Source organism: Ascidiella aspersa, chromosome 2 (genome assembly GCF_963924565.1).
Source record: "Ascidiella aspersa chromosome 2, kaAscAspe10.2, whole genome shotgun sequence".
Lineage (NCBI taxonomy): Eukaryota > Metazoa > Chordata > Ascidiacea > Phlebobranchia > Ascidiidae > Ascidiella > Ascidiella aspersa.
In genome coordinates this window covers 8,924,398-8,949,442 of record NC_139448.1, presented here as the reverse complement: position 1 = coordinate 8,949,442, position 25,045 = coordinate 8,924,398, and the positions used below count along the sequence as shown (strand labels likewise).

Here is a 25,045-nt window from a genome sequence, read left to right as displayed (position 1 = left end):
TGGGTCGATAAATGTAGAGAATAATCTTTGGATTGTAAGTAATTTAATCTAAGTTCCGTGACTTATTAAAAAAAACAGCAACTCAATATTGAAATATCTAAAATATAAAAATGAAAGATTTTTTTATTCAATATTCATATTTTTTTCATAAAATTTCGAACATCGCGTAACTTGACCATGTAAAATAGAAGTTGTGACGTCATGCTGGAGGGAACCGCTTTTATTTACAGGTTCGGGTTCGGTTAAGGTTCATGTTCTTTCAAATTATTCGGTTCAGTTTCGGTTCGGTTCCTTAAAATCTTATAAAAACCGGTTCAGGTTCGGTTACAGTTCGAAAAAATTGACCCAAAACCGGTTCATAAAGTTCCGGTTCGGTTCCGGTTCGACTCCCTGATTAGAATCATTGCAAAAAAATTAAAAAATATTAACTTAGAGCTCACGCCACCCCTAATAATTTATTGGCGCCCTCCCGGTTAAGAACCGCTGTTATAGACTAACTATAGACAAGCTTCTGTAAAAAATTAGAACATACCATACAGTAACACTGATAGTAGGCTAAGCCTACATACTCATACCTTTGCTTTTTTTAATGGGCCATTTTAGATGTGAGGTTCTGTTACCATTTTTCTGGCGCAATGTTTGGAATAACAATAAAGAAGATAGGGCTAGTAAGGCAATTTGTTGGAAAACCTGCTTAAAACCAGCAATTCAGCATGTTTCATGGCTACACTATTTTTTGGAAATAAATACAACTTCTCGTCTAAAAGTCTTGTTAAAAGTAAAAGCAACTAACTCGAAATGCGATAAAAGAGGATATTTGGACATTTTTGAGCGTCCTCGGAGGACCATTCAGTTTTCTTGAGAAAAAAGCGGAGTCGGTTTGTTTTGCTGGAGTCAGACTCTGGACTCGAGTAAGACCACGTAAAACAACCCGAGTCCGACGTGCGCAGTGCCAAATTTTATAACTAATATGGCCGCCAACTGGGAATTGTAAGGGTGGAATATAGCATATGGTGGAATAGTTTGCAACCATATATTGCAAGTGAATGAATTACACCGCACCCTTATAAGTGGACTGCCTAATATCCACGTTATTTGGGTTAAGTAAATTGGCGGAATATAGGCTGTGGAGTTAGGACCGGACTCGGGTTATTTTAACCAACCCGCAGCCCTGGTTTTGATCGTGCGAGACTGCCCCGCGCTCCCGTTGCTTATATTATTTTTCGGTTGACCGCTATTTTAAAAAGTATAGCTATGCAACATAATCGTCCGTAAGAAACCAGCTAAAACAATACAATAGACTAAGCAAGACAACGGAGCAAGCCTTTAATGTGCTGCACTTACAAGGAGTGTAAGTCTATATATTGGGTTATAGGTTCTCTGAAAATTTTTATAGGAAATTTAGACATCTTAAAACAAATAGTAATTTAAATATTTTTTGTATATTAAGCTTAGGGCAAAATACCACAATTAGGGCATCTTTCCTAGTATAGGCAGCCAATTTCACATAAAAAATTGCTAAATTTTATAGATTATTGTTTTAAAGTAATGTAGCATTAAAGCTTTCTGTAAACTTTCCTCCTGCGGATACAAACAGTCAAACACGAATTTGTTTTGCTAAATGCCTAACACAAAACTTCGACTCACTCAGTTATGCGCAAAGAAGTATAAGGATACAACGCTGCAAGTTGTGTCTTGCAAGATGGCTTGAATTTAAATGGTGAACTGGAGTGCTATTAACTACTCGGGGCGTTACTGTGTTCAATAGACTTCCCAAAAAGGAGCTTACCAAAAAAGAATGTTAACTTTGCGCGAAGCGCGAATAAAAATTGGTGAAAAACACAATATTTAAATTAAACCAAAAAAAATAAAAATAATTATAATGGCTGACCAGCGGTTAAGAACCATTATTACCATACGAACTAACACTAACGGAAACCAAAATCAGAGTTGCAGAGTCGGTTAAAAACAACTCGATTTCGACTTCAAATGTGCGATTTCGTTTCCCGAGTTAGACCCCGAATCTATACTCCCGAGTCAGGCAACCAATTTACAGCTTTTATTTCACCTATTTAAGTAACTAAATCAAGGTAAATATTCAACAATCCACTTTTTATTTTCGGCCTTTTTAAATTCGAAATTGGGTAATGCGTATGCGCACGCCTGACTCCGGACTCAGGTAATCTTATGTGGTTTTACTCGAGTCCCGGGACCCGCTTCCGACTCCAGGAAAACAAACCGACTCCGTCGAGTTTGTGATTTGGATGAAACATTACATTAAATAAAACAAAACACGCAAAGTAAAACAAAAATGAAAAATAAAATGTAATAGAAAACGCGCAGACCTATTCCGAGTAGCATTATATTACGAGCTTCTTGTTAGTTTATTTTTGGTCTTATTTTATATTAGGATTTTATTCCCATTTAATGTTATTTTAATGTTAGTCTAGTTGGTAGAGATGTCTACCGCGCAGCGTTTGCGACCACTTGCGCGGTTTAGCCAAGTAACCGCACAGCGGCGCTTAAATAAATCTAAAATCTTTGCCGTGCATTGCCCCAAACCGCGTGTGGCATGTCAAAGTTTTCTTTTTAATTAATTCAAATGAAATAGCAAGCAGTTTACACAAGGATATGCTTAATCCTTAAAAAATAACTGTTGTCTGCAATTTTATGTTTGAATAAGCTTTCTAGGTGTTTGTAGTGTTTTTTTTATAAGTGTTGGAATATATTGCTTATAGCGCTCAAATTTTGCGGGCACCGCAGCTTGTGAACAACCTATTAAAGTGCTGTGCGGGCAGCGAACACAAATGCTATATTCTCACCATCTCTACTATTGCATTGCGCACAAATATTGGTAAACCCAAGAAGCTATTCTCATTTAATATCGGCTGCCAAGTATTCAGACAATAAAGCTAAAAATAGTACCGGTACTGCATTTTTTCTTATTTTTTGCTGACTAATAAAATCTCAAGCATCGCACCTTTTTAAGCCGATTTCAACTCCATACCTTAAGAGTTTAGCATGATTGATGGGTATACAGTTTTATGACCTTAATAACTTGAAAATATGTTGCCCACCCACACTTTTATTTCAAAATGTACATCACTCCATTTTTGCAACACTAGTTTGTATCACAATACTTTTTGCAATATAAAAAGTATTTGTTTAAAACTTAACGACCCGTTTCTATTATTTATAAATAGTTTGTTTGAAAAAAAAACCTGTTGGTTTTATTGGAAAGTAAAAGCAGGAAGATATAGTTGATCCTGCAGATTACGATGGTTGGGCATGTTTTTGTTTTGTTACTGCTTAATATAAAACTGAAACATATAGGCCTATATTAAAAATGGATTTAAGAGGGTTTCAATTAATTTTTTTTCCTTGGGATTTTTTTGTCAAACATAAATAAACATTGGTCCTAAGTACGGAAACACTTTAGCTTAGCGAGTTTGCGCTGGACTAAATTTGTCCATCATTACAACATTATCAGGTGACCGTCTTACGCCCCGAGCGCTACGGTTGAAGTAGAAAAAAATAGTACTCTTAAGATGCGTTACAGTCTAGCTACCTCATTAAATTCCAGCCATAACATAATATAGGCTCAGACCTATAGCAAATTCTTAGAAGTAGCAAATTAAAATATATTTTGTTGGTCAATGCGCAACATCAAAACTGCGAGTTTTTGGCGCAGAAATAGACAAATATATTTTCACTTAACAGACATTTGCGTTACAATATGAAATTGATAATAAAAATGGAAACTTTATGTAATACGAGATACAACTGCAGTGTTGACAACTAGAAATGCTGAACAATTGTCACTTAAGTTATATAATCCAGTTTACATTCCGCATCTGGCATCACTAAAAATACAAATTCCCTGGAGGATTAAAGCACCCCAACTGGGAATTGTAGCAGCAACTGTTATGTTTATCTTTTGTCACAATTGGTTAATGAGATCGGATCTGATCCAATAGCCGATACGAATTTGTGGTATCGGTTACCGATGTTGTAATGACTTAAGCCCCAGTCAAGTAATAACTAGAGCAAAACAACTTCTATTCAAGTCCTAGTCATAAAAATAAAACGTTAACGGATAAACTCGGCCCATTATGAGCAATAACTCAAGAAATGAATATCATAAACGCCACGTAAAGCAATCAAACTGTTTTATGTGCAAATATTAGGATAAATAACCCATATTAAAAAATGCCTAATGAAAAAACCCTAGTAATTTGTCCGAGAGACTTTAGTCCAGTCAAATTATTTTGGCCAAAAGACTAAAGTCAAGTCAACCCCCTTAAGTCAAGACATTGACTAATGTCAATACAACATTGTCAATAACTTGACTTAATTCATTTTTTCAAACGATTTGATTCAATTCTTTCGGGGAAAAGAACCTAATTAACTGGAGTCATTTATAGAATACTGGCTTGACTTACTTAATTGATTTAGCTAACTTAGTTAAATGATATTAAGTTTTTTTAATTGCGTACATTTTGCCAATTAGGATTTGTAATAAATTTCAACTTGCCATCTGTTTCGGTTTTGTTGTTTGTTATGCGAAATATCGGTAAAAATGTAACGTGGTCAGCCATTTTATAGGTTTAACATTTATTTTTTATGCTAATGTCGTGTCTTTGGTTGACTTGCTTTGACAATGACTTGGACTACTTGACTGGGACTTTGTTCATATTGCAAATAACTTACCTGGAGCTTTTTTAAATGAATTGTTTAAAACACTCTCAGGGTTTTCTATCTTAAAACGAGGTTTTTTTTGAAGACAATTAATTTACAATCCAAGTTAACCCCGCTTTCCAAACGCAAAGTTGAACTCAAAAATACATGTACTTTTAAGTTTTAATTCTATCAACTTTGGCTTTTGGACCAGGGGAAATTTAGCTCAGTTTTGCATCTGACAAACATTTCTGTTAATGAACTATTAGAAAAATACAGCGGGCCGGAAGAGTTATACCGTCCGGACGGCAGTTCAGTGACCCCTGTATTAGTCATTTGGCGCCAGATCGGATGGCGGTCCTTTTTACGCAAAGTTACAGGTATCTGAATAAACAGGAAATATCGGACATCACAACAGCCACAAGTGTAAAACAAACACAGCTAGGTTCTGCTTCATGTTTTTATTAGACGCATTGGAACAAACGCAGTCGTTTTCATGTCTGCTCTGCCAAATCATGCGCTGAAGGACCACAGGCAGAGCACGAAATGTTCCGCGCCACAAACATTAGCGGGCGTGTACACCTTTAAGTGACGTAGCCATCCTTTTTGGTTAGTTTGTGAAAAAAGGGGTACCGACAATATACAACAGTGCTGTGGCGCCGGGTACAGGTGCCTCGATAATAGCAAACAGACCCGGCACTAGTGGCTACTTTTATAATTCAAAACTATTTTTTTTTCACGTTTTCGTCAGCTTAAGCGATTATTTTAAAGGCAGTCGGTCCCGTTTTTCCGCCTTAAATTGCACAAAAGAATGGGGAAAAGGTGACCTGACCATGGCGTAAGCGTAAAGTATTACATGACCAAAGTATTTAGAAAGTTGCAGGAGTGGTAAAGCACTGTTGTAATTGAAAGGCCCCCAAAATGCGAGAAAAAATATAGACACAAAAACACAATCAATCTGTTGTCATCGCGGAATTTTGTTTTTGAAGCGTTTTGGGTGGATACTGGTTTCTAGCATGCGGGGCCAACTACACTCGAAGAGCGGCGCAACGGCCTGAAAAACAACGTACGGAAAGAACTGCGACTGAATACACGGTTACAATGGAACTGTAACGGGGATCGGGCCGGTTCGCGAAGACGGTTAAGGCACAAAATCGTCACAAGTGGTGCTTTACGGTAATTATAGCGCAATCAGCAGTTCTACCGACTGTTCCGCATTTTCCTTAAAAATAAGGATGGAAGATTGTAGCGCAGCAACGCGAAAAGCAATATCTCCGACGATCACAATTTTTTGAATCGAAGCAAACGCAGTCGGGAACCACAATGAAATATAGTTTAAACAGTTGGAAAACCGCGACAAAATGTAATTAGGGCCGAGCGCATAAAACATCCGGACGATTTCGCGAATTTCAGAGCAACAGTATTACAAACGAACTGAGGGTTTTTTTTACCTCCGGTTCATACCTTTTCGTAGAGCGAACAATCACAATTTAGAGTAGTTGTGCGGGTTTCTGGCGTGTGCAAAATAAACGGGGATAAATTAGGTCACCACCAATAAGTGGGCGTTGCTGCACAAATCGATTGGAGTTGGAGTAAGGGATGCGAAAGGAAAACACGAATTTCGATTTTACAGAAACAACAAAGACGGGCTTTTGCGTTGAAAACAGACGAGAATCGCTGGAGGCGCATAGATCGTTTCGATTTCCACAACACAAATCAATTATAACGTTGGAAATCTGTCGAATGTTAGTTTAACAGTAGAGGTTTTCAACGCGCGTCTGCGAAAGGTTACACGGAACAGATAAAAAACGCATACATCGAGTTCAAAATATAAAGTTTTAAAGTCAAAACACACACTGACGCCAACAGAACTACAAGACGCGCCTGTCTTTAGTTTGCTCGCGTCGGCGAATTTTAACAGAATCGATAACGAAATCGAGAAAAAGAAGAAAAGCTCTTTTATCGAGTTAAAGATCGATCAGATTCCCGCAGAAGCGAGTGCTTCACCTGTCGCCGTTTAAATATACAAGCAGGTTGGGCGTTTCGAGTTTTTAATCGAAAAAGCGCCTTTATGTGTGCGTGTGTGTGTGTGCGATTAGCCATGGTATGGCATCATTTCGAACAGAGCTGTGAAGGTTTTCGCGCAAAACAGGTTCAGAAAAAAAGGTAGAAAGCGCTGCTACTGCCATCCAAAATATTCGATGGCGCGCGAGAAAAAGTTCGAGTTTTCTTCAAAAGCAGTAGACTTTGCGTTTTGCGCGGCGGAGCTTGGTTTCTCTTTCGTTTGTAATGAACAGGGGTGAAAGGATGAAACAAGGCGTCAAAATAAGAAAAAAAATAAACAAAGCGAGGACTTAGGTGCTGTCACATGGATGATGTCCGTTTGGTTCGTTTCGTTTCGAGTGTGTCGCATTTAATTAACTGTAGTTGACAAATGTTTGGGTTTTCTTTTAAAAAGAGACATATCAAGCCAACGATTACAGCGTCTCGACAGAGCTTTAAGTTTTCTGAATGTATAAATGATAAGAATTAGAACGACCGCTTTGACAATAATGCACAGCATCTATGCGACTCGCACCGTGTGTGTATAAAAGAAAATTTACAGAAATCTATAAATATTGGCCAATTTCGCTCCACACGTATAAAATTATAGTTGTATAATGTACACGTAGGTTTGTTTTTACATTACGGATGCCGGTGTTGCAAAACTACATATATAAATAAATATATATATATACATGTATAGATTTAATATGTATAGTTTAATGTATGCACGGATAGAAATATATTCGTGAATAAATAGCAATCCTCGCGAGGCGCGTACCTTAGCTGTTGCGTTCAAGTGGTTGGCGTTTCAAGGCAAGACGTTAAACCGTGGGCGAAAAAACAACAAACAAAAAACATTTATAGAGAGAGAAAGAGAGACAACCACCGACATCACAATGCTGCCTTCGCAAAACAAATGTAAAAAAAAAAAAAAGAAAGATAAACACGAAAGTATAGCGGGGGTTTCTTTCGTTTTCCCGAACTGTATTGCAGGCGGGCGCGCGAATAGCTTTTGAGGAAAAGGAGTATAAATTACCACGATAGTCGCGGATGATTCGTCGTCGTCTTTTTCTGGGGAAGAGACAAGTTGAAGAACAATGAGGATAATGGTGGAGGCGGGAAGAAGTCCGAATTCCTTTATGGAAGAGTCCTTCTGGAGATAAAACCTCTTCATGAGGTCATCATTGGTTCCTAAACACCTCTATGGTAGGAGGAGGATCATAGGAAATTGTACCATTAGGATGACCTCATTAGGAGTATAGGAGGATCTCACAACTCGGGCGACATCCTTTTAAGGGATAACCGCATCTTCGTGGAAATCCCTTCGACGGAACGGACTCTTCCAGTGGATGCAGGAGAGGATCAAACCATCTGCACGACCTCCTCCGCCTTGCCTCCGCATCGGAGCCTGTACTTTCCCGTCCTCCAGTTGATGGTCGGGTCGTAGGCGGCCATTAGTATGACGTAGGGAGTGAGTGTCTCGCGGACAAACCAGGCCACAAGAAAGTCGCACTTGCTCATCAAAAGGTGCCCGTTCTGTGAACATAAAGGTTTAGGTTAGGGCAGGGGTTCTTAAACTGCAGTCCATGGACCCCTTTGGGGGTCCGTGAAGATGTTTTAGGGGGTCCATGAAGGTCTAATTGAAATATTAGTGTTTATTTAAAGAAGTAATCAATTTAATTAAAAATGAAACGGCTTTCCACTGAATGTATTTAGACTCCATTTCACTTTCACAATTTTTTACCAAAATCAGCAAATTTATGAAGTCTATTTGTACTGTGAAGTCAATTTATGACTTCATTTTTTAATTTTTGTTGCTTACAGTGGTCCACGCGAGATAAAAGAAAATTTCAGGAGTCCGCGGTAAAAAAGGTTTAAGAACCCCTGGGTTAGGGTGTTGTTCAGTATATTTTGACTATTTTAAAGCGCTTTGGTCGGTCTTACACCTCGTATTATATGGTAATAGGCCACTTTTTAAATAGTTGTTTTAACTCGGCTGATGGGAATCGTACTTGCTTATCATAAGATGACCGTTCTGTGAACATAAAGGTTTAGGGTTTTGTTCGTTTTTTTGTCCATTTTTAAGCGCCTTGGACGATGTTGGACATTTCTAATATTATCTGGTAATAGGCCACTTTTTTGAATAATTGTTTTAACTTGGAATGGGAGTCGCACTTGATCATCAAACTGTGCCCGTTCTGTGATCACAAACAAGAAGGTTTAGAGTTTTGTTGGCAATTTTCTGTCCGTTTTTTTAAGGACTTTGACGGTTTTGACATTTGGCACAATTTTCCGTTAAATTGCCCTCGAAACGAAATTTACCCATCACCGATCTATATTAGTTTGAACACTACAAATAAAAATAATAAAAACACATTGCTTCAACCTTTTGTTATATCAATGCGTGCATTTTCCAATCGTAGGCTTGTGTCCCTCTTTCACTAAAGTTTTACAAATGGCGCCCCAGTTTTACTAAGCATTTATTTCAATAAGGTGTGACAGAAGAACAATGGACACAAAGGCCAAACGAAAGTAGTACCTTGAAGCACAATGGTCAAAGGTTTTAGTTAGGTTTAGTAGGAATATCAAAGCCCATATAAAAGTAGTTAACGTTTTGAACGCGTCAATTGTCTTGTTATTCATTTTCAACATGGTGAGAAGACGATGATAAGTCAAACCTAAGAGACAATTTTAACGAAAAAGATCTTTATGGCCCTGCGCTAGTTAAAGACATGCATATCAGCCAAAAATGCTAGGCAACAAACTTGACTGAGAAACAGTCATCAAACAAAACAGGACAGTCATCGGACTAAACCGAAATGCAGGTGTCAGTTAAGTTCCGATGCTACCAAGCATCCGTCGCAAAAGCGCTGCGCATAACGATGACCTGATGTCACGGACGAACCACCGACAGCAATGTTGTGTGTTTACATTTAGTTATCGAGCCGCGGTTGTTAAGCGAAGACGAGTTGGGCTATGAATTATAGGCCCGGTCGCGCGTATGTAGATAAACAGCATTGCCAAACTTTGACCTCTAAAGATGACAAGTGATTTAGCGAGAAAATCATGCCGCGGATTCTTTATTTTGACACGAATAAAATTTGGCTTTGATATTCTTACCATACGTCTTACTACAACTTCAAACAATTATGCTCCCCCCAAAAAATAAAAATAAAAAGTTGAAAGAACAAAAAAACATTTCCCACCTCGAGTTGACGGAAAAGGATGTAGTCAAGCACGAACCAGACTAGCACGTGGTAGAGGAAAACCACCAACATGTTCCAGGAGAAGAAGTGGAGACAGGACCAGGAGAAGACCAGTCCGGAAAGGAAGCACTCGGAGAAGGGTTCCAGGATCACGGCGATAGGAACCATGTACATCCGCAACTTGGTCCACCTGGAGGAAGAAAGATGTGAAGGTTGGGGTTCGGTGGAACTGGCTTTCCAAGATTTTGGGCAGTTTTTTTGGAGACTTTTTTTAGGTTTAAAAAATGGTGGCAAAATTAAATTTGTAACAGCCGTTTTTTTGGTAATATGGTTTTAAAGTACTCTACAACAGGTTTTAACGCTACATATAGTAAAAGCAATTTCGCGTCTTCGACACAATTTTATAAAGAGGCTGTGATGTTGCGTATTATAGCAATGGTTTCAATGAGTCCTGTTGAAAATAAGTTGAGAAAATTTAAGATTTACAAAATCCGGTATCGTTATCGAAATAAAATGTATCGGAGAAAAATTTGTTTTTGGTATAAAACAAGGACCAAAGAAACTTTTACTTCTTAGTTAATCCTGCATTCATATCGACAGGGAGTTACAGGGTTACTTTTGTTGTTTTTCAATATTTGGCCTGCACTTAATGCGCAGCGGCTGGTTTGTCAGTATTTTTTTTATGTTCCTTTCAGCTCAAATGCTCGCTGTTGAGTATTCGTTCATATCAGGTGTGCATCAATTTCAAAATGGACAAGATATCCGATAATGAAGGGCGGGGGTGGCATGCTTTCCATCGCAATAAAGAAAACCTGACGTTTCATGGGCGCTGTGAATAAGTTTCGCCTGAGTTTGTCCGCAACCAAAACGATAAATATAGTACAGTGTGAATAGTGTCCAAGTAACAGGGCTGCGAATCAAGATAAAGGCACAACGGGATTGGTTTACGTCTAACAATCACACGAAAGAATAAAGACACAACATTGCATCGGTGCAACTTAATCCTCTTCGAAGTTGACATAGTAAGCAAGCCGATAGATACAGAGGCAAGACAACTAACCGAAGATATATTAAGTAATAAAACTTTATTAAATGTGTGTTTCTTGGACAAGAAGCCCCACAGGACACATTCATTAATTACTGTAGTTATGGTGGCCGCCGCTTATTTACTGTAGTTATGTGATCCCTGTTATGCGACAAAAATCACCAAATTACCGCTTTTGAAAACCCATTAGTGACTTAAAAAATACTGTCGGGGCATGGGGGAATATATGTATGCGCATTTCCTGATATTGCAACGCGCAAGCGGCGGCCACGTATTAAGGTTTGATGCAATAAAGCGTATGAAACGTGACGTGCCTACTTGGAGCTGTCAATCAGCGTATTACTGCTAACAGGCGGCGAATGGGCTATAACAGCAGTGTACTGATTTCCTCAACTGTACGCGCGTGAGAGCAAACGGGAAATTACTTGCACGATGTTCGTCGAAGGAAAGGGCCCAGCTAACCAGATCAAAGGCCGCCTTGAGTTGCAGTGATTTAACACAGCGGCTATCTATCGTACAATGATGGGTTTTTAAGAGGTAGGGCTGTCTTCCCTAATTGAAACAACTCACAACGCTATGATCAATTTCGTGTTAGAGATGGGTCCCACTATAAAAGATAACATGTAATTTGTCTTGAGCAATTATATACAGCGTCAGGTGAAGAACATCGGTTTTTAACCTTTTATACAGGGTGACTGGTTAGATTGTCCCCAAACAATTGTACACCTCGGTCTAATTTAACAGACAAGTTACGGAAAGTCTCAGAAGAGGTCTCTGAAATCCTAAAGAAAAGCACAAATTTATATTTTAATGATGTGGCACTACAAAGACTGGCCTGTTAGGCCCCAGGGGACGGCCACCGCTGAGAAACGCCGTCTTTCACCACGATACTAAAAGTGCTGTCACTACTATGAATACAAAAAAACAGATAGGAAGGGTCGCCTTTGCAAGACATATTTTGTTCTACACAATACAGTGAATCAACTTTTGGTTTTGGCTGGGCGTGCCTAGTAAGGTTGTATGGGACCAGCTGGATTAACCCAGCAGTGCTAGGACATTCTTTGGACGCAAACAGAATCATTTCCTCTTTGTTACGTTCTCCTGGAAGAGGGAGGAGGGACAATATGGCTAAATCCAGCTCCAATTTTTTTTTTCGCTAGTAGTTTTTCGCAACCTTCGATCGTTGATTTTGTGTAAATTAAGTAAAAAATATAGGACATATTATATGTAGGATGGGTCACATAAAGATGTTCGTTGATTCCTCCTACCCAGGGAATGCTTCCTGATAACACGGTTATTTATTAACAAAATGTTTCTAAACTTTTTTCGTGGCGACCCAAATATTAGGAATATCAGCTAAAGCTTTGGTGACAAAATTTCTAAGAACCAATCTCCATTAACGGCACACAATTTTTGGGTCGCGACAGGAGTAGAGAAACACTGTTTTAACTGAATGTTTGTCAGATGAAAATATTACCTACAGTTTAATAAAACTTTAACTAAACGAAATTTTATAAAGCTCACTATAATATGTGTTGAATGTTTGTTTTGTATGCTTCCTTATTTCGTAATTATTAAGTTAACAACGTTTTAAATACGGCTCGCAACCTTATTTCTTGCAGAAACGCAAAGTTAGTCGACTTTAAAAAATATCAAAGCCCATACAGAAGTATAGGTATAATTGTGAACGTTTCGAATAACTCTTTATTTATTTTCAACATAAGTCGATTTGTGTTTGAAACCAAATGATATTATGTAATTATGAAAAGTTGAGTGTAGAAGAGTGTTCAAAGCGTGAACAGAACAATGCAACAAAGACTTATAAAACCTTACATAGTTCCAATGTGGTATTTGATTATGTCCTCGTATAACTGCATTGTCAAGCCAACTGCCCGTCGTCAGTAAAATATAAATGAACCGGATGACCTGGCGATAAACTACAAGCGGTTCCTTTTACGCTAGTGGCGTGAGAGTGTTGCCACTAAAGCGTGTGAAATTTAGCAGTCAAGGAAGTCCTTTCGAACGCGGAAACGCGACATAAACTCAGCGTTACGCGCATCAACTATTACATCACAATCAGGTTTTAGCTCCCACTGTCGCTTCACCGCAAGAACGGAAACAGGAAAAAATGAAACAGGCCCAGCACGACAGGGGCTTACATGGCTTGAGCAAATAAGGCAGTACCAACTTAGCAACTGGCTCATTTCGATATATCATACAGCAAACTTCGGTGTTTGTCGCAAACATTGACTTACATAAGTCACCCCCAAAAGGTTGGTTGGTGAGTTTATTCAAAATCGTACTTTACTTACACCATTGGCATGATATTTTACATGAGCGATTTTTAAGCATCCGATCAAGGAGCTTTCGAAGTGATTAGTTTTTTTTCCTTAACTAGCCTTTTGTGGAAACAGTCCTTTCAAAAAGGCTGTCTCATCATAGTCTTTCAGTAACAGTTATGAAAACATTTTTTTTAATTGTTAATTTTGTGCCGACTTGACTTTTTTTAATAACAATTTTAGCTTGGGTGGTTTTCTTAATCGACCCTAAGGCTGGAACAAGAAAAAGGCACAAAGTAAGGGTAAAAAAAGGGTGGTTTAAAGCAGATTTTTTTTATAAATGCCTAAATTTGGGTCGGCTTGCTTTCTTAAAAAAATTATTTGTAACTTCGGACGGTTTTCTTAATCGACACAAAGGTCGGAACAAGAAAAAGGTCACAAAACTTAAGGGTCAAAAAAGGTGGTCTGGTCTATTTTAACGACCGAGCGATTCAGGCCGTGTTCGATTCGCGTCAATTGTTTGCCTAGGCTGCGTAATATTGGCCAGGGTACGACGCCCGCACATCGCCAGTTAAAATTTAACCGACATACAGTGTTTGCCGATGGTTGTGCGACTCCCTAAAAGGATTTCTGCCCAAGTGAACCAATTAAATCGAGGCTCAGCCTTCCTAATGCTATGGATTTATGAAACGCGGTTGATAATTAAGGCACGCACACTTTTCTGGTGTAACTTAATGGAAAATGAAGGTTACACTATGTTGGAAAAAATCACTTTAAAACTGTACGAGGCCGAATCCGGTCAGCTCTATTATTTATTTACGAGCTCGGTCGTTATGGCCGCAAAATACACGAACGGCGTGCGAACAGAAAGAAGAAATCGTTCTTTCCAGCAGCAGTAGCCAGTAGCGCGAAAAACTTGGGCTGATTGAACGTCAGTAGTGATCACGCGCCCATCACGTGTGCGGTCGACCCGGCGCGTGATTCAAACGCAATCGCTCGTTAGTTCTCAAAAGGCTTACGTCATTTCTTTTGAGTGCTTGAGTGCGGCCGACTGGCGTAGGCTGTTGTACGCACACGCGCTTCATTCGCTTCAACATAGAGAGCGGCGGCTTGAATTTCGAGCTACCTGCGTCTATGTGGAGCAAAGGGCGTCCGCGTCATTATATAGCGGACTGTTTTCTTTGCGAGTTGCCACGGCAGCGCATAGGTCCTGAGTCATTCTGCGCTAGCTAAAGGGCCACAATAGATGACCAACGCGAACGCGAAAGGAGCCGGCTTTTGTTTGGTTCGTTCGCTCGCTCGCGTTTGCTTTGCTCTACTACAGTCAAGAAAGGGTTGAGACAAGCGAAATATGGGAGAAACAGGCCGCTTTCGCCTTGAGTCAATACCACGTCACATCGTCACAGGCCTTTTCTGAGGTATCGCTGTGCAAATGCTACAGACCACGAACGCTGGATTTAAATTAAACTGTGTTGGTCAATAAAGCCTTTTTAAATCGCCATACGTCGAATTTAAAACGTTACGATATCGGTATTTATTTTTTTTTCAAATATATGACAAAAGCCTTCCGGGAATATAATTTTTGACAAATCTCAACTGAAAACCTTTGCCCAAGCAACGTAAATACAAGTCGGTCAAGTATTTTACTGGCTTGAAAAAAAAGACATAGAATTGTAGCGTTTAAATTCTCAGCCACGTCATCACAATGCGACGGATGGATGAATAAGAAATTCCAAACTACTCTTGTGGCCAGGAAAGAGGTGTGTCGGTGTACTGCAACCGCCAGTTTAGACTAAGGAAATCGTACGGATTCGTGGAATTAACTTTAGCGCATCCTATAAGCGGGATAGCGTCGAACTTTTTCTAAGAGCACAAGCAACCAATTCGAACAATATCTTCCATACAGGAAGCAATGAGTAGACCAGGAGTGGGCAAACTGCGGCTCGCCGGCATGTTTTTTGTGGCTCTTCTAGTCGAATCGTAAAAATCCCCCAAAAATTGTATAAGTTACCAGAGTACCGTTTATGAACGTTTCTCTCTTTTTGTGTTCTTTATTTAGGCCAGCATTTCGTTTATGACGAAACACTTGACATAGAATCCGACGAGTTAGTTAACGAAAGACTGATATCGATAAATATTGTGCGTGCTATTGTCTTATTACCGTTATTATTATTGTGTTAATTATTGCCGTTGTGTTACATTACAATTTTGTTATTATGGCTGAACATGCATTGTTTACCGTTTTTGTATTGAAATAATTTTGAGGCTTTTGGTGCTTGTATTTTCTGCAATTAGCTCTTCCATTGAATACATTTGCCCACCCCTGGAATAGACCGTTAAGTTTGTCCTTACTCACCGACAGCGAGAATTTATATTGACTGCCAAAGTTAACGAGGGTTCGATAATCGTCGCACTACGATAGTGGGTGACAAAGTTCACTTCGGAACTACTGCGTAGCGCAAGTTCGCAGCGTGATTGTAGAACAGCCTACGGGGACAGATTGAAGTTAAGAGGCAGGCCACCCTTGTGCATTGATCCCATAGTTGTAGTCTACGTGTAGCCGCTTTTCGCTCGACTGGGCGCTTCACGGTCGGGTAGAAACCAAAAATGCACCCAAAACAAAGTTTTAACGGCGGAAGTCAACGAAGAAGTTAGTAATTGGCCAGGAATGCAGGCTACGGGGCGGCTTTTTCAATACGCCGTGTCATGCCTCGCATTTTTTGTCGCTTCCCTACTTTGCAGTACCGAAGGAATTAGGTTGCTATATATAAATAACTATATAAAATAGTCCACTTGCGCTAAGAACCACCTACCCCCACATATATGTTAACACTGTCTTGTGATTCATCCTCAAAGAGGCACGTGCAATGCGTCACGTTGGCTTTTAGTTGGCGTAATACAGTTTAAGCCTAAGGGGTATAAACCGCTGCGAAATTGAAACGCAAATATAAGATTTAGCATACGATCTTGGGATGGTTGCCTTTTCTGTGGATACGTCATCAAGAAGGCGTTTCGTGGTATTATTTTACAAAACAATTACTGGAAGGATAATGAAAACTCAATTTCCGAAAAAAAATTGATGCTAGGATAGCAAAAAATGACTTTCGCTTCGTCAACTCATGGTAGTTGTACTACACACTCGAAAATCTTCATCTTGAATACAGACAATTTTGTTGAGTAGGTCGGAAAAGCGTGTGTCACGTATCTTAACGGAGGTTTATTCGAAACTCTGGGCGACTAAATGTTTAAGTCACGCGGGTGCACGTTACACAACAAAACAGATTTCCTTAACGGAAAAGTCGGTGGGTGTTGTGTCACAAAACAGCCGATGTGACTTATACTGATTTAAGCACTGCTGGTCCACAGTGGATGGGATATGGATTTCTTTGACATCCTGTTGTTTGTCGTTTTCTAACTGGCCTTTGTGTGACGCCCACACTGGCATAACAAAATAATTTGTTTGGTCAATTCTAAAAAGGAAACTTAACGTATCCAGTCGTTTTCCGATTTGGTACAAAAATTGCTTTTTATACATTTGTATGACAGCTGTGAAAACTGGGCTCGTAACACGATAACACAGACTTCAAAGAAAAAACCGGCTAGACCAGCTTAAAAAAACAGAAGAACACCAGGAACTGTTATCATGGACATCAGTTTGTGCGAATTGGAAAAAACTTGTCGTTCGCGGCACAGAGTTAGAATTCTGGGCGGTTTTACGTAAGTAGACGAAACAGCCTCGGGCGACGAAAATAGTTGTAGGTAAAAAAACGGGAACTACTGATAAAAATCTTGTACAGCGGACGCTAACTCCTCACAAATTGTTACCGAAAGGCAAGGAAAACAACAGTTTGGTGGAAATATTTTTAGATTTATAGAAAAATGTGTTCTAATTTGAATTACACACTAAGCATAAATTAAACCTTTGTGCATTCCCTCAAAACTAGTTAACGAACCCCAAAGGTGTCCATGGCACCCAGTTTAAGATCCCCTGCCTTAATACTACTGTAGTGGAAAATCTTTAGAAAATTTAGAAAATCTTTAGAAATAAGCACAACAAGCGCAGTTTTATAAACCGATGCACATTAATATTGACAGCGGCCAGGCTATTTATTTACGAACCAAGAAACCCCTCAAATAAACAAATTATAACAACACTTTGTTTTTTTTTAAGATCTTGACTCGTTTGAGAGCATGGCTAGCCTATTTTTTTTAACGAACGTACATTAGAAATAACAGCGCACATCATTTACGAACCCAGACATACATTAAAGATAAAAAAAATTCTTTGGTTTTTTAAGATCAGGACTCGTTTGGGAGCATGATTAGCATAGTATAGTTTTTAATCGAGTGTAGGTTGGGCATATGCTCGCAGTCGCCTAATCCTCAGAAAGCATCCGCATGGAACCTTGGACATTTGCCACAAACGCCGAAACAAACGGACTGGAACGCACGGCATCGCTTATCCCTCATGCTTAAGTAGTTCTTTTAGGCGTCTAGTTGCGCAGTGTTGGCACACATTTAAAAAAATATAATTTTTGGACATTTTAGGACTTTTCAAAGAAAATTTAAAAATTAAAAAAAAAAAAAAAATTTTAAGAAAATTTAAAAAAAATTTTAAGGTTTTGGCCAAAAAATGGATCGCTCGACTTTTTTTTTAACAAATTCGAAAACAAAACGGTATGAATGCCATGGTCAGCACAATTAAAAATTGTAATTGTTTTTTTCAAGGCACTTGAAAAAACACAACCTATGCCGGGCACAAAATAATTTCAAACACTATTCAAAATTTTTAGAAAAAACATAGGGTGTTTAATATGTAATTGGACTCAAAGAAATTTAAAGATTCAAAGATTTTGTAACAATCCTCTTGCGATTTGTGAAATATTAGTCGTTTTGCTTCACTTTCAAGTTGGGAATTGGTAAAAAATATATAAAAACTCTATCAAACAAAATTAAAACCGAATTTGAAGCGACGTTGATTGTTTGTGGAGTCCTACAATTGACTTGAAATTAGCTGGTTTAAGTCAACTCACAATTGTTCAAGTGTGGCAGCCATAAGATGGCAAGGCTGTCAAAAGTCATGGGGGTATGGAAAAAAAGTGAAAACATAGACAGTAACAAAATTAAGTGAATAACTACGTGACCATTTAACAAGTGCCTAATAGTAAAAATCAGTCACAGAGATGGCTTTTAGTTTTACGACCTGTAAATCACTTTAAAAACGGCGAAGTGAAAACTTTGGTTTTTCTCCAAAAATATGTGACTAAGAAATTGCTTTCATCAACAGAAAAAAGTGTCTGCGTCAAAGGAATAAAAAATAGGGTTGCACTGTACCAACTACCAAGGTCTTTTTTTGTATAAACCAAGACCAACACACATACAAGTTGAATGATACACTCAATGTACATTTTTACACAACGGCATAACTTTTGCCAAACATTTCTAGTCACGCGAACACGCGTTGGTCGAAGCCACGAAATTACACACGATAGAGCGCAGAAGAAATAACAAAACGCGGCAAGGTGCGACGAGCCATGCACATGAAATTTTAATTTCGAAGCAGGGCGTTGGAAGGACAGAAGTAATTTCCAACCGCGTGAAATCCGGCGCATATTAAAACGCGGCTTTTTCCTGGGATTTTCACCTCATGCTATACCGGGCCAGTTTTCGTGGCCACTTTAAAAGCGCCTGGATCCCATTTTTAGACCGTATTGCACCGGCTTCGGAAACGGCACCTCTTCAGTAAACAAAAAAAGGCGGAAGGAAATATAAGGAGGCGGATGCTTCCAGAACTGCTGCAGGAAAATCTGTGTGTTTTTACCAATGCGCAAATCTTGCTTGAGCTGTTGTTTTTGTTTCTATACCCAAGCCTAAATAGGTTAGTGAAATAAGGCGAAGCAATTGCACCCCTCTCAATAAACCTTGTTTTACGTTAGTGACTTAATGAACTTTCTAAATTTTCGTTAATTTTAGAACCGAGAATCACCAAGAAATTATTCTAAGTCAAATTATACGTAAAAAGTTTGGAAACCACTCAGCTAGAACACTGGGAAAGCGTGTTGTATTAGGGGTGTTGGAGTTTAACAGCAGGTTGTAGGAACGTCCCAGTTGCAGTTTAAACGATCACGCAACGTTCTAATCGGTTTAATGGCGCGCGTGACGACGTTAAGACTGCGCATTGCGATAATGCATCCCCAGCTTAGGGAAGAGGTTTTTGCCTGCAACGGGTTTCAACCAGTTGTAATTAGCAACATCCCTTTGACAAACCGCAACAGCGACAAATGTTGTGTTGGTGGCGCAATTACCCTTCGGCGTCTCTCAACCTGCTGCGACATTTACAGTTCTGCTGGAAAGTGTCAAGGAAGTGCTGTACGGCATGTCTGCGAACTGCTCACTGTGCAACAGCGCGCGGCTACCCATTCTAAATATACATATACAGCGGTCGGTGGGATTTTGACTCGCACAAGTGGAAATTCCTTTTAAATGCGACTGGTTTCATGCTTGCTTCGGTATAAATATGCAGCAGAAACACTTTTCCCGTTTAGAGATGAAGTCACGGGGAAAAAACAACGCGTTTATAATTCATACGTTTACACTCGGATCAATTAGCATGAGGCCACTTTTGTTTTTTTACGTTAGATCAGAGTTAGATATGAGTGTATTATGCAGTATGAAAACAGTGAAGGGCCGTAAAACGATGCGTGTATAATTCATACGCTTCAGCATCGATGGAGCCCTGAAAAACGGATTCGCTATTAAGACCATTAACTTTCTTCGCTCGTAACACCACAAGACAAGTCGTTAATGGGTTTGGGTTGTTTTATGACTGGCAGTCATCCCGGGCCACAGAACAGACACGAAGATAGCAAGCACTCCAAACTTCCATATTTTGCGTAATTGCGTAATATGTGTTAAAACATGGGAGGCACCTGTTTAGGTCACAGAGAAACAGGCAAGACGCAATGTAACAGCCCCTGCCCTGGGCCTTGTGAATTCAGCAATGTGTATTGTTGCGCAGTTGCCTACCAACTATGACTGGCTTACGAAGCCTTTCGCAATAACCTGACAAAACATTGAATGGGCAAAGATAACATGTATGCGTCTTTTCAATCAATCCCTCGTTATTTTCTTTTGCGCGCCGCGTAAAATGGCAAGAATACGAGTTACCAATAATTAAGCGCCCGTTTCTGACGAAGTGTGTTTGTAAACATGCTAACTGGCCTGAATGACGAATGGTTGTCTATCAATGCAACCATTCGTCACCAAAGTATGACAACTTTGGCCGTATTTGAGCAACGACAAAGTGACGCAAATCCTCTTGTCCGAAAAGGCGTGTTTTTAACTACTGGTTAAACCTAAAGAGTATGTCGCTTTGTAACAGTCGTTGAACAAAGGGTTTTAAGGCTACCACAGTCAGGCAACCAACACACTATCGTTCAACGACGGGAAAATACTTGTGAACACACGGAGAGTTGTATTAAGACGTAGTAAGAATATCAAGGCGCATACAGGATGTTGAAAATGAATAAAGATCTAATCGAAACGTTCAAAATTATACCTACTTCTTTTTGGGCTTTTGATATTCTTACTACAATGAAGAGCAATTTCGCATGTTAACTGATTTGCTGACTTGCCTAATACTAACCATACAAACACGCCAAAAAATAGTTGTCTACATGTCATAAATACCAATCAATGGACATCTAGCAAATCAATTGACAGATGCAAATGACAATGCCTCGGTACAGTGATTTGTGTGGGTTGGTAGACCAGACAAAACACAATCAATGGCACTCTGCTGTAAAGCTTTTAAATTAATAATAAGCCTCACTGTCAAGCCAATTAAATTCTTTCCAGGATAGCCAGATTTCCTACAGTGACACAAAAAACCTTAGTTAAACCTATGCCAAAAATGCCCTTTTTAAGTTCCAGCTGCATAAGGGATTTTTCATTGTTGAATCTTACCACAGTACAATAGTATATTACCAATAATGTATCTAAACCGTTAGGATAATCTTACCTGACCATACGGTATACAAAGTTGCCAATTCCGTAGTTGCCAGAGTTTTGTAGCGCTGGGTATGATGCTAATGTTAGCTTGTAACCACTATAAACAAGGATATAAAACAGGAGTTGTAGAACCTAACAGATGTACCATTTAATAGTAACACAACATTGGAATAGTAGTGTGTGCATTTAGAAAATGTAACTTTGACAGGAGAGTGTTAAAGCAATAATAAATGTATTCAAGCTAACACACTTTGGCAAGTAAGAAATCTCCTAAAGACAATAAAATGGAAAATAAAGAATCTTGCTTCCGTATCAGTTGATCTTAAGACTGTTTGCAAAAACAGGTATAAAACATAAAATAATTTCTTAAAATATTACAGAAATATTTATTACGCCTTATAAAATAGGCCTCGTTAGTTTCTTAATTCGAATGAATCATGTATTCAAGCTACAGAAAACAATTTCTAGATTGTTTTGAAAACAAATTGACATACTTGTCTGACAAAAATTTGGCCATGAAATAATCCTCAGCAATGTATTGCGAAAGCTTCGACAGACCGCCTGTGCATTTGTCAAAATAGTCTTTTCGCAACAATGTTGACATCCCAGTCATGCATATCACGCCCGTTAGGTTTGCACTGATGTAGACCCGTGTATGTTGCGTACCGAAATAGATCTGTAATGGAAGCAATTAATAGTTCCACACAAAAAGGTAATTGCACATTACTACATAAAAAAAAAACTGGCTAAATCAGTGAACAGTAACGCCCATATTTCCATTGCAGTCGATCTGTTTATAGTGTTATAGAAATATATAAAAAGCTTAAATTTAAATAAATGCCTTAGAATTTGGTCGCTATAAGTTGTGGTTAATAATTATCAATCTGCTACAAGCTAAACTATACAAACAAATTATGTTGTATCAATATATGACAGACAAGTTACATAAATAAATTACATACCAAGATTTGAACAGCAACAACCCAAAATAACTAACTATTATTTGTTATTGTAATAAACAAGATATACAAAATATAATCTGATTATTAGTTCAATCAATAAATACCTTTTCAACAGTGCTTGAAAATCCCTTTCTGTTTGACGTGTATGGAACAGCGTGTACCAAAGCAACTTTGTCAGTCATTTTTGATACCATGTCTCGCAGAGTTAAGGGCAGAACTCTTATGCCAGAGTCGCATATCCAAAAGTAGTTATACTTCATGGTTTCGTATGCGGGAGCAAGGTTGTTAATTTTCGGATTGGCACCAACTTTTTTACCACCTAAATAAAAGCTTGTGTTTGGTTAAGCTATCAAAATCATCATACCTTATTGTTTATATAGTACTATATTTAATGTTAACTGAATACAAAATTAATAACATCAAATTGGGAGTCCTTTTTGTTATGTTAATTAAAGACATGGTTTGAATTTAAACTAAAATATTTTCCATGCTGGACTCAAATTTATTGCCTTTTTGTGTGTATTTATTCTAATTACAAATGTTTGATTTTTAAACATAATAGAAGCTAACCTAAAACTATTCTGGCATCGATGTTTGGATGTTTGCTTATCAATCTTCGACAAACCTCTACTGCAGGATCATCATCATCTTGTATACAAAACAATATTTCAAACTGCCAAAAAAAATTTGATAGTTTATAAGTCAGGTTGCCAATAATCAGGTATGTATTCCAGCAATGACAAAACAATTAAGGTACAACTAAATATTCTGTCATGTAACTAAAAACTCATACCTGCGGATAATCCAATTCGAAAAAGGTTTCCAAATTGTCTTCTAAATTTGGGTCAACTCCTTTTAAAGGCTTCAACAACGAAACACCCTCAATCTCTGCTTTCATGAGATCTGGCGGCTTTTTATTCATATAAAGTTTTCTAAAAAAATGAAACAGTTTCAAAAAAATGAAACGTTACAGCTAAATACTTTAGTTATACCATTTCTTATCATTAGGCTAAATACAGAAAGATATGAATAGATAATCATGTGACCAAAAATAAGAATAAAAATTGCAAACTTACGAATAAATAATTGACAAAAAGTGCATTGTAAGAAGTGCCATTTCCAATCCTATTCCAAAGGCAGCTAAGCCTTCTGTGAGGTAAACGAAGGAAATGTACCACCAAGACATGGCGGTATTTTAAGGTAATTAAATAGCCCTAAATAACGAAACTCCCTGCAATGTTAAAGATTAGTTAAGAAGAAATACAAATTCATTTTAAAATTGAAAACATTGTGGAAACACATTAAAGTAAAAAGGGTGCTGGTCTAGAATCCTACCACCACAAACGATATTTCGGTTAGGGTGCAAGTTAGCGTTGTGTTCCGGCAGGTTAAGAAATATTATTAAATAATAATAATTGACCCACCCTCAACCAAACACTAACCTACACCGTAACACAAATATTGTGCATTGCTTTAATAATTGTTTCAATGCTGTGGTAGGATTCTAGGCTTGCGCCAAAAAAGAGTAATGCTGTAGTGAAATTTATGTTCATATAAAACTTAGGGCGCTCTTTCACTATTGTATGTGAAAAGTTATGCAAAAAAAAAAAAAATAATACCGCATACCACAACGCATATTGTTTGGGTTAGCGTTTGGGTGAGGGTGGGTCCGGTAATATTATGTTTATTAATAATAATAACTTGACCCCCCCTCAACCAAACGCTAACCCGCACCCTAACTAAACAATATGTGTTGTGGTATACGGCATTTGAAGATTTTTTTTTTTTATCAATTTTTACGTACAATAGTGAAAGAGCGCCAAACTTAGTGTAGTTTGGTGCCATGGTATTCAACAGAATTCAATTGGTTTGCTATGTCATACAGAAGCTAAATATTATCAGACTTTTTTTTACATTCTTTGCACCTCTTAGTGCATTAAGTTTCATACCAAGTGTAACAATTTCACACTAACTACAGCTACTTCACTCCAGAAACTAATTACGAAGAGTAACTAAGTTAAAGTTCCTAATTGATTGTTCTGATGCAGTTATAAACAAGCCGTTATTAAACAGCTTTTAATGGCATAATTACCATCCACAACAAAAGGGACGTCATATACAGACTCGTGATAATACAATACACAATAGACTTTTAGCACCAATCAATGTTTCGTTTTAACCTAACAATAGCTCCCTACAACTGTTACATTTCCGGGCGCTGGTCTAGAATCCTACCACAACGTTGAAATAATTATTAAGCAATGCATATTATGTGGGTTAGGGTGTCGGTTAGTGTTTGGGTGTGGGTAGGTTAAGTAATATTGTTTAACACTGTTACTGGACTCACCCAAACCCAAACGCTAACCGGCACCCTAACCCAAATAATGTTCGTTGTGGTAGGATTCTAGACGAGCGCCGAGACCGTTTAGGTCTGCATTACTACGACGTTATCCTGCACTGAATGATATTGTTGCGCTAAAAGCAGCCTTAAGCAGCACCGCCCGACTTATAATCAGGCAGCAGCAGCCGGCAGCCAATGTCGTAATCGCATTTTTGTACGGGAGAAGAGCTCATCAAGAACTATCTACTCTGTGGCGTCATAAAGTGGTAACCGACATCGATTTTCCGACTAATAAAAGTCAGATACCTCGTATAAAAAAACTACACCTCAAATGTCATTACAATGGTTAAATAAGGAATATCGATAAAGTTTAAACTTACAAGCGTATTTTTTTCTGGGTTGTTGAAACAAAATTTGCTTTAGCGCTGGAAATTTAGCTAGATTTTTTAAATAATTTTTATTTAAATATTGATTAAAAA

The 25,045-nt window shown here is 38.4% G+C and overlaps 1 protein-coding gene across 1 annotated transcript; it reads right to left on the bottom strand.

The window, feature by feature from the left end:
• Positions 1-7,173: 7,173 nt before the first annotated feature.
• On the bottom strand, positions 7,174-23,451 carry LOC146163453 (ceramide glucosyltransferase-like). The gene is made up of 8 exons (XM_083383110.1): positions 23,302-23,451; positions 23,019-23,157; positions 22,796-22,898; positions 22,330-22,544; positions 21,758-21,939; positions 21,274-21,360; positions 9,930-10,119; positions 7,174-8,259 (listed from the first exon to the last, which is right to left on the bottom strand). Exons 1-8 carry the CDS (start codon positions 23,409-23,411, stop codon positions 8,086-8,088), a joined length of 1,200 nt encoding a protein of 399 aa, XP_083239236.1. The 5' UTR covers positions 23,412-23,451; the 3' UTR covers positions 7,174-8,085.
• Positions 23,452-25,045: the final 1,594 nt, after the last annotated feature.

Coding starts and splice junctions, on each gene's coding strand:
- LOC146163453 (XM_083383110.1), bottom strand. CDS start 23,411: ATGTCTTGGTGGTACATTTCCTTCGTTTACCTCACAGAAGGCTTAGCT. Junction 21,940..22,329: donor TTTCAAGCACTGTTGAAAAG/GTATTTATTGAT, acceptor CTTCCATTACAG/ATCTATTTCGGTACGCAACA. Junction 8,260..9,929: donor TCCTTTTCCGTCAACTCGAG/GTGGGAAATGTT, acceptor TTATGTTCACAG/AACGGGCACCTTTTGATGAG.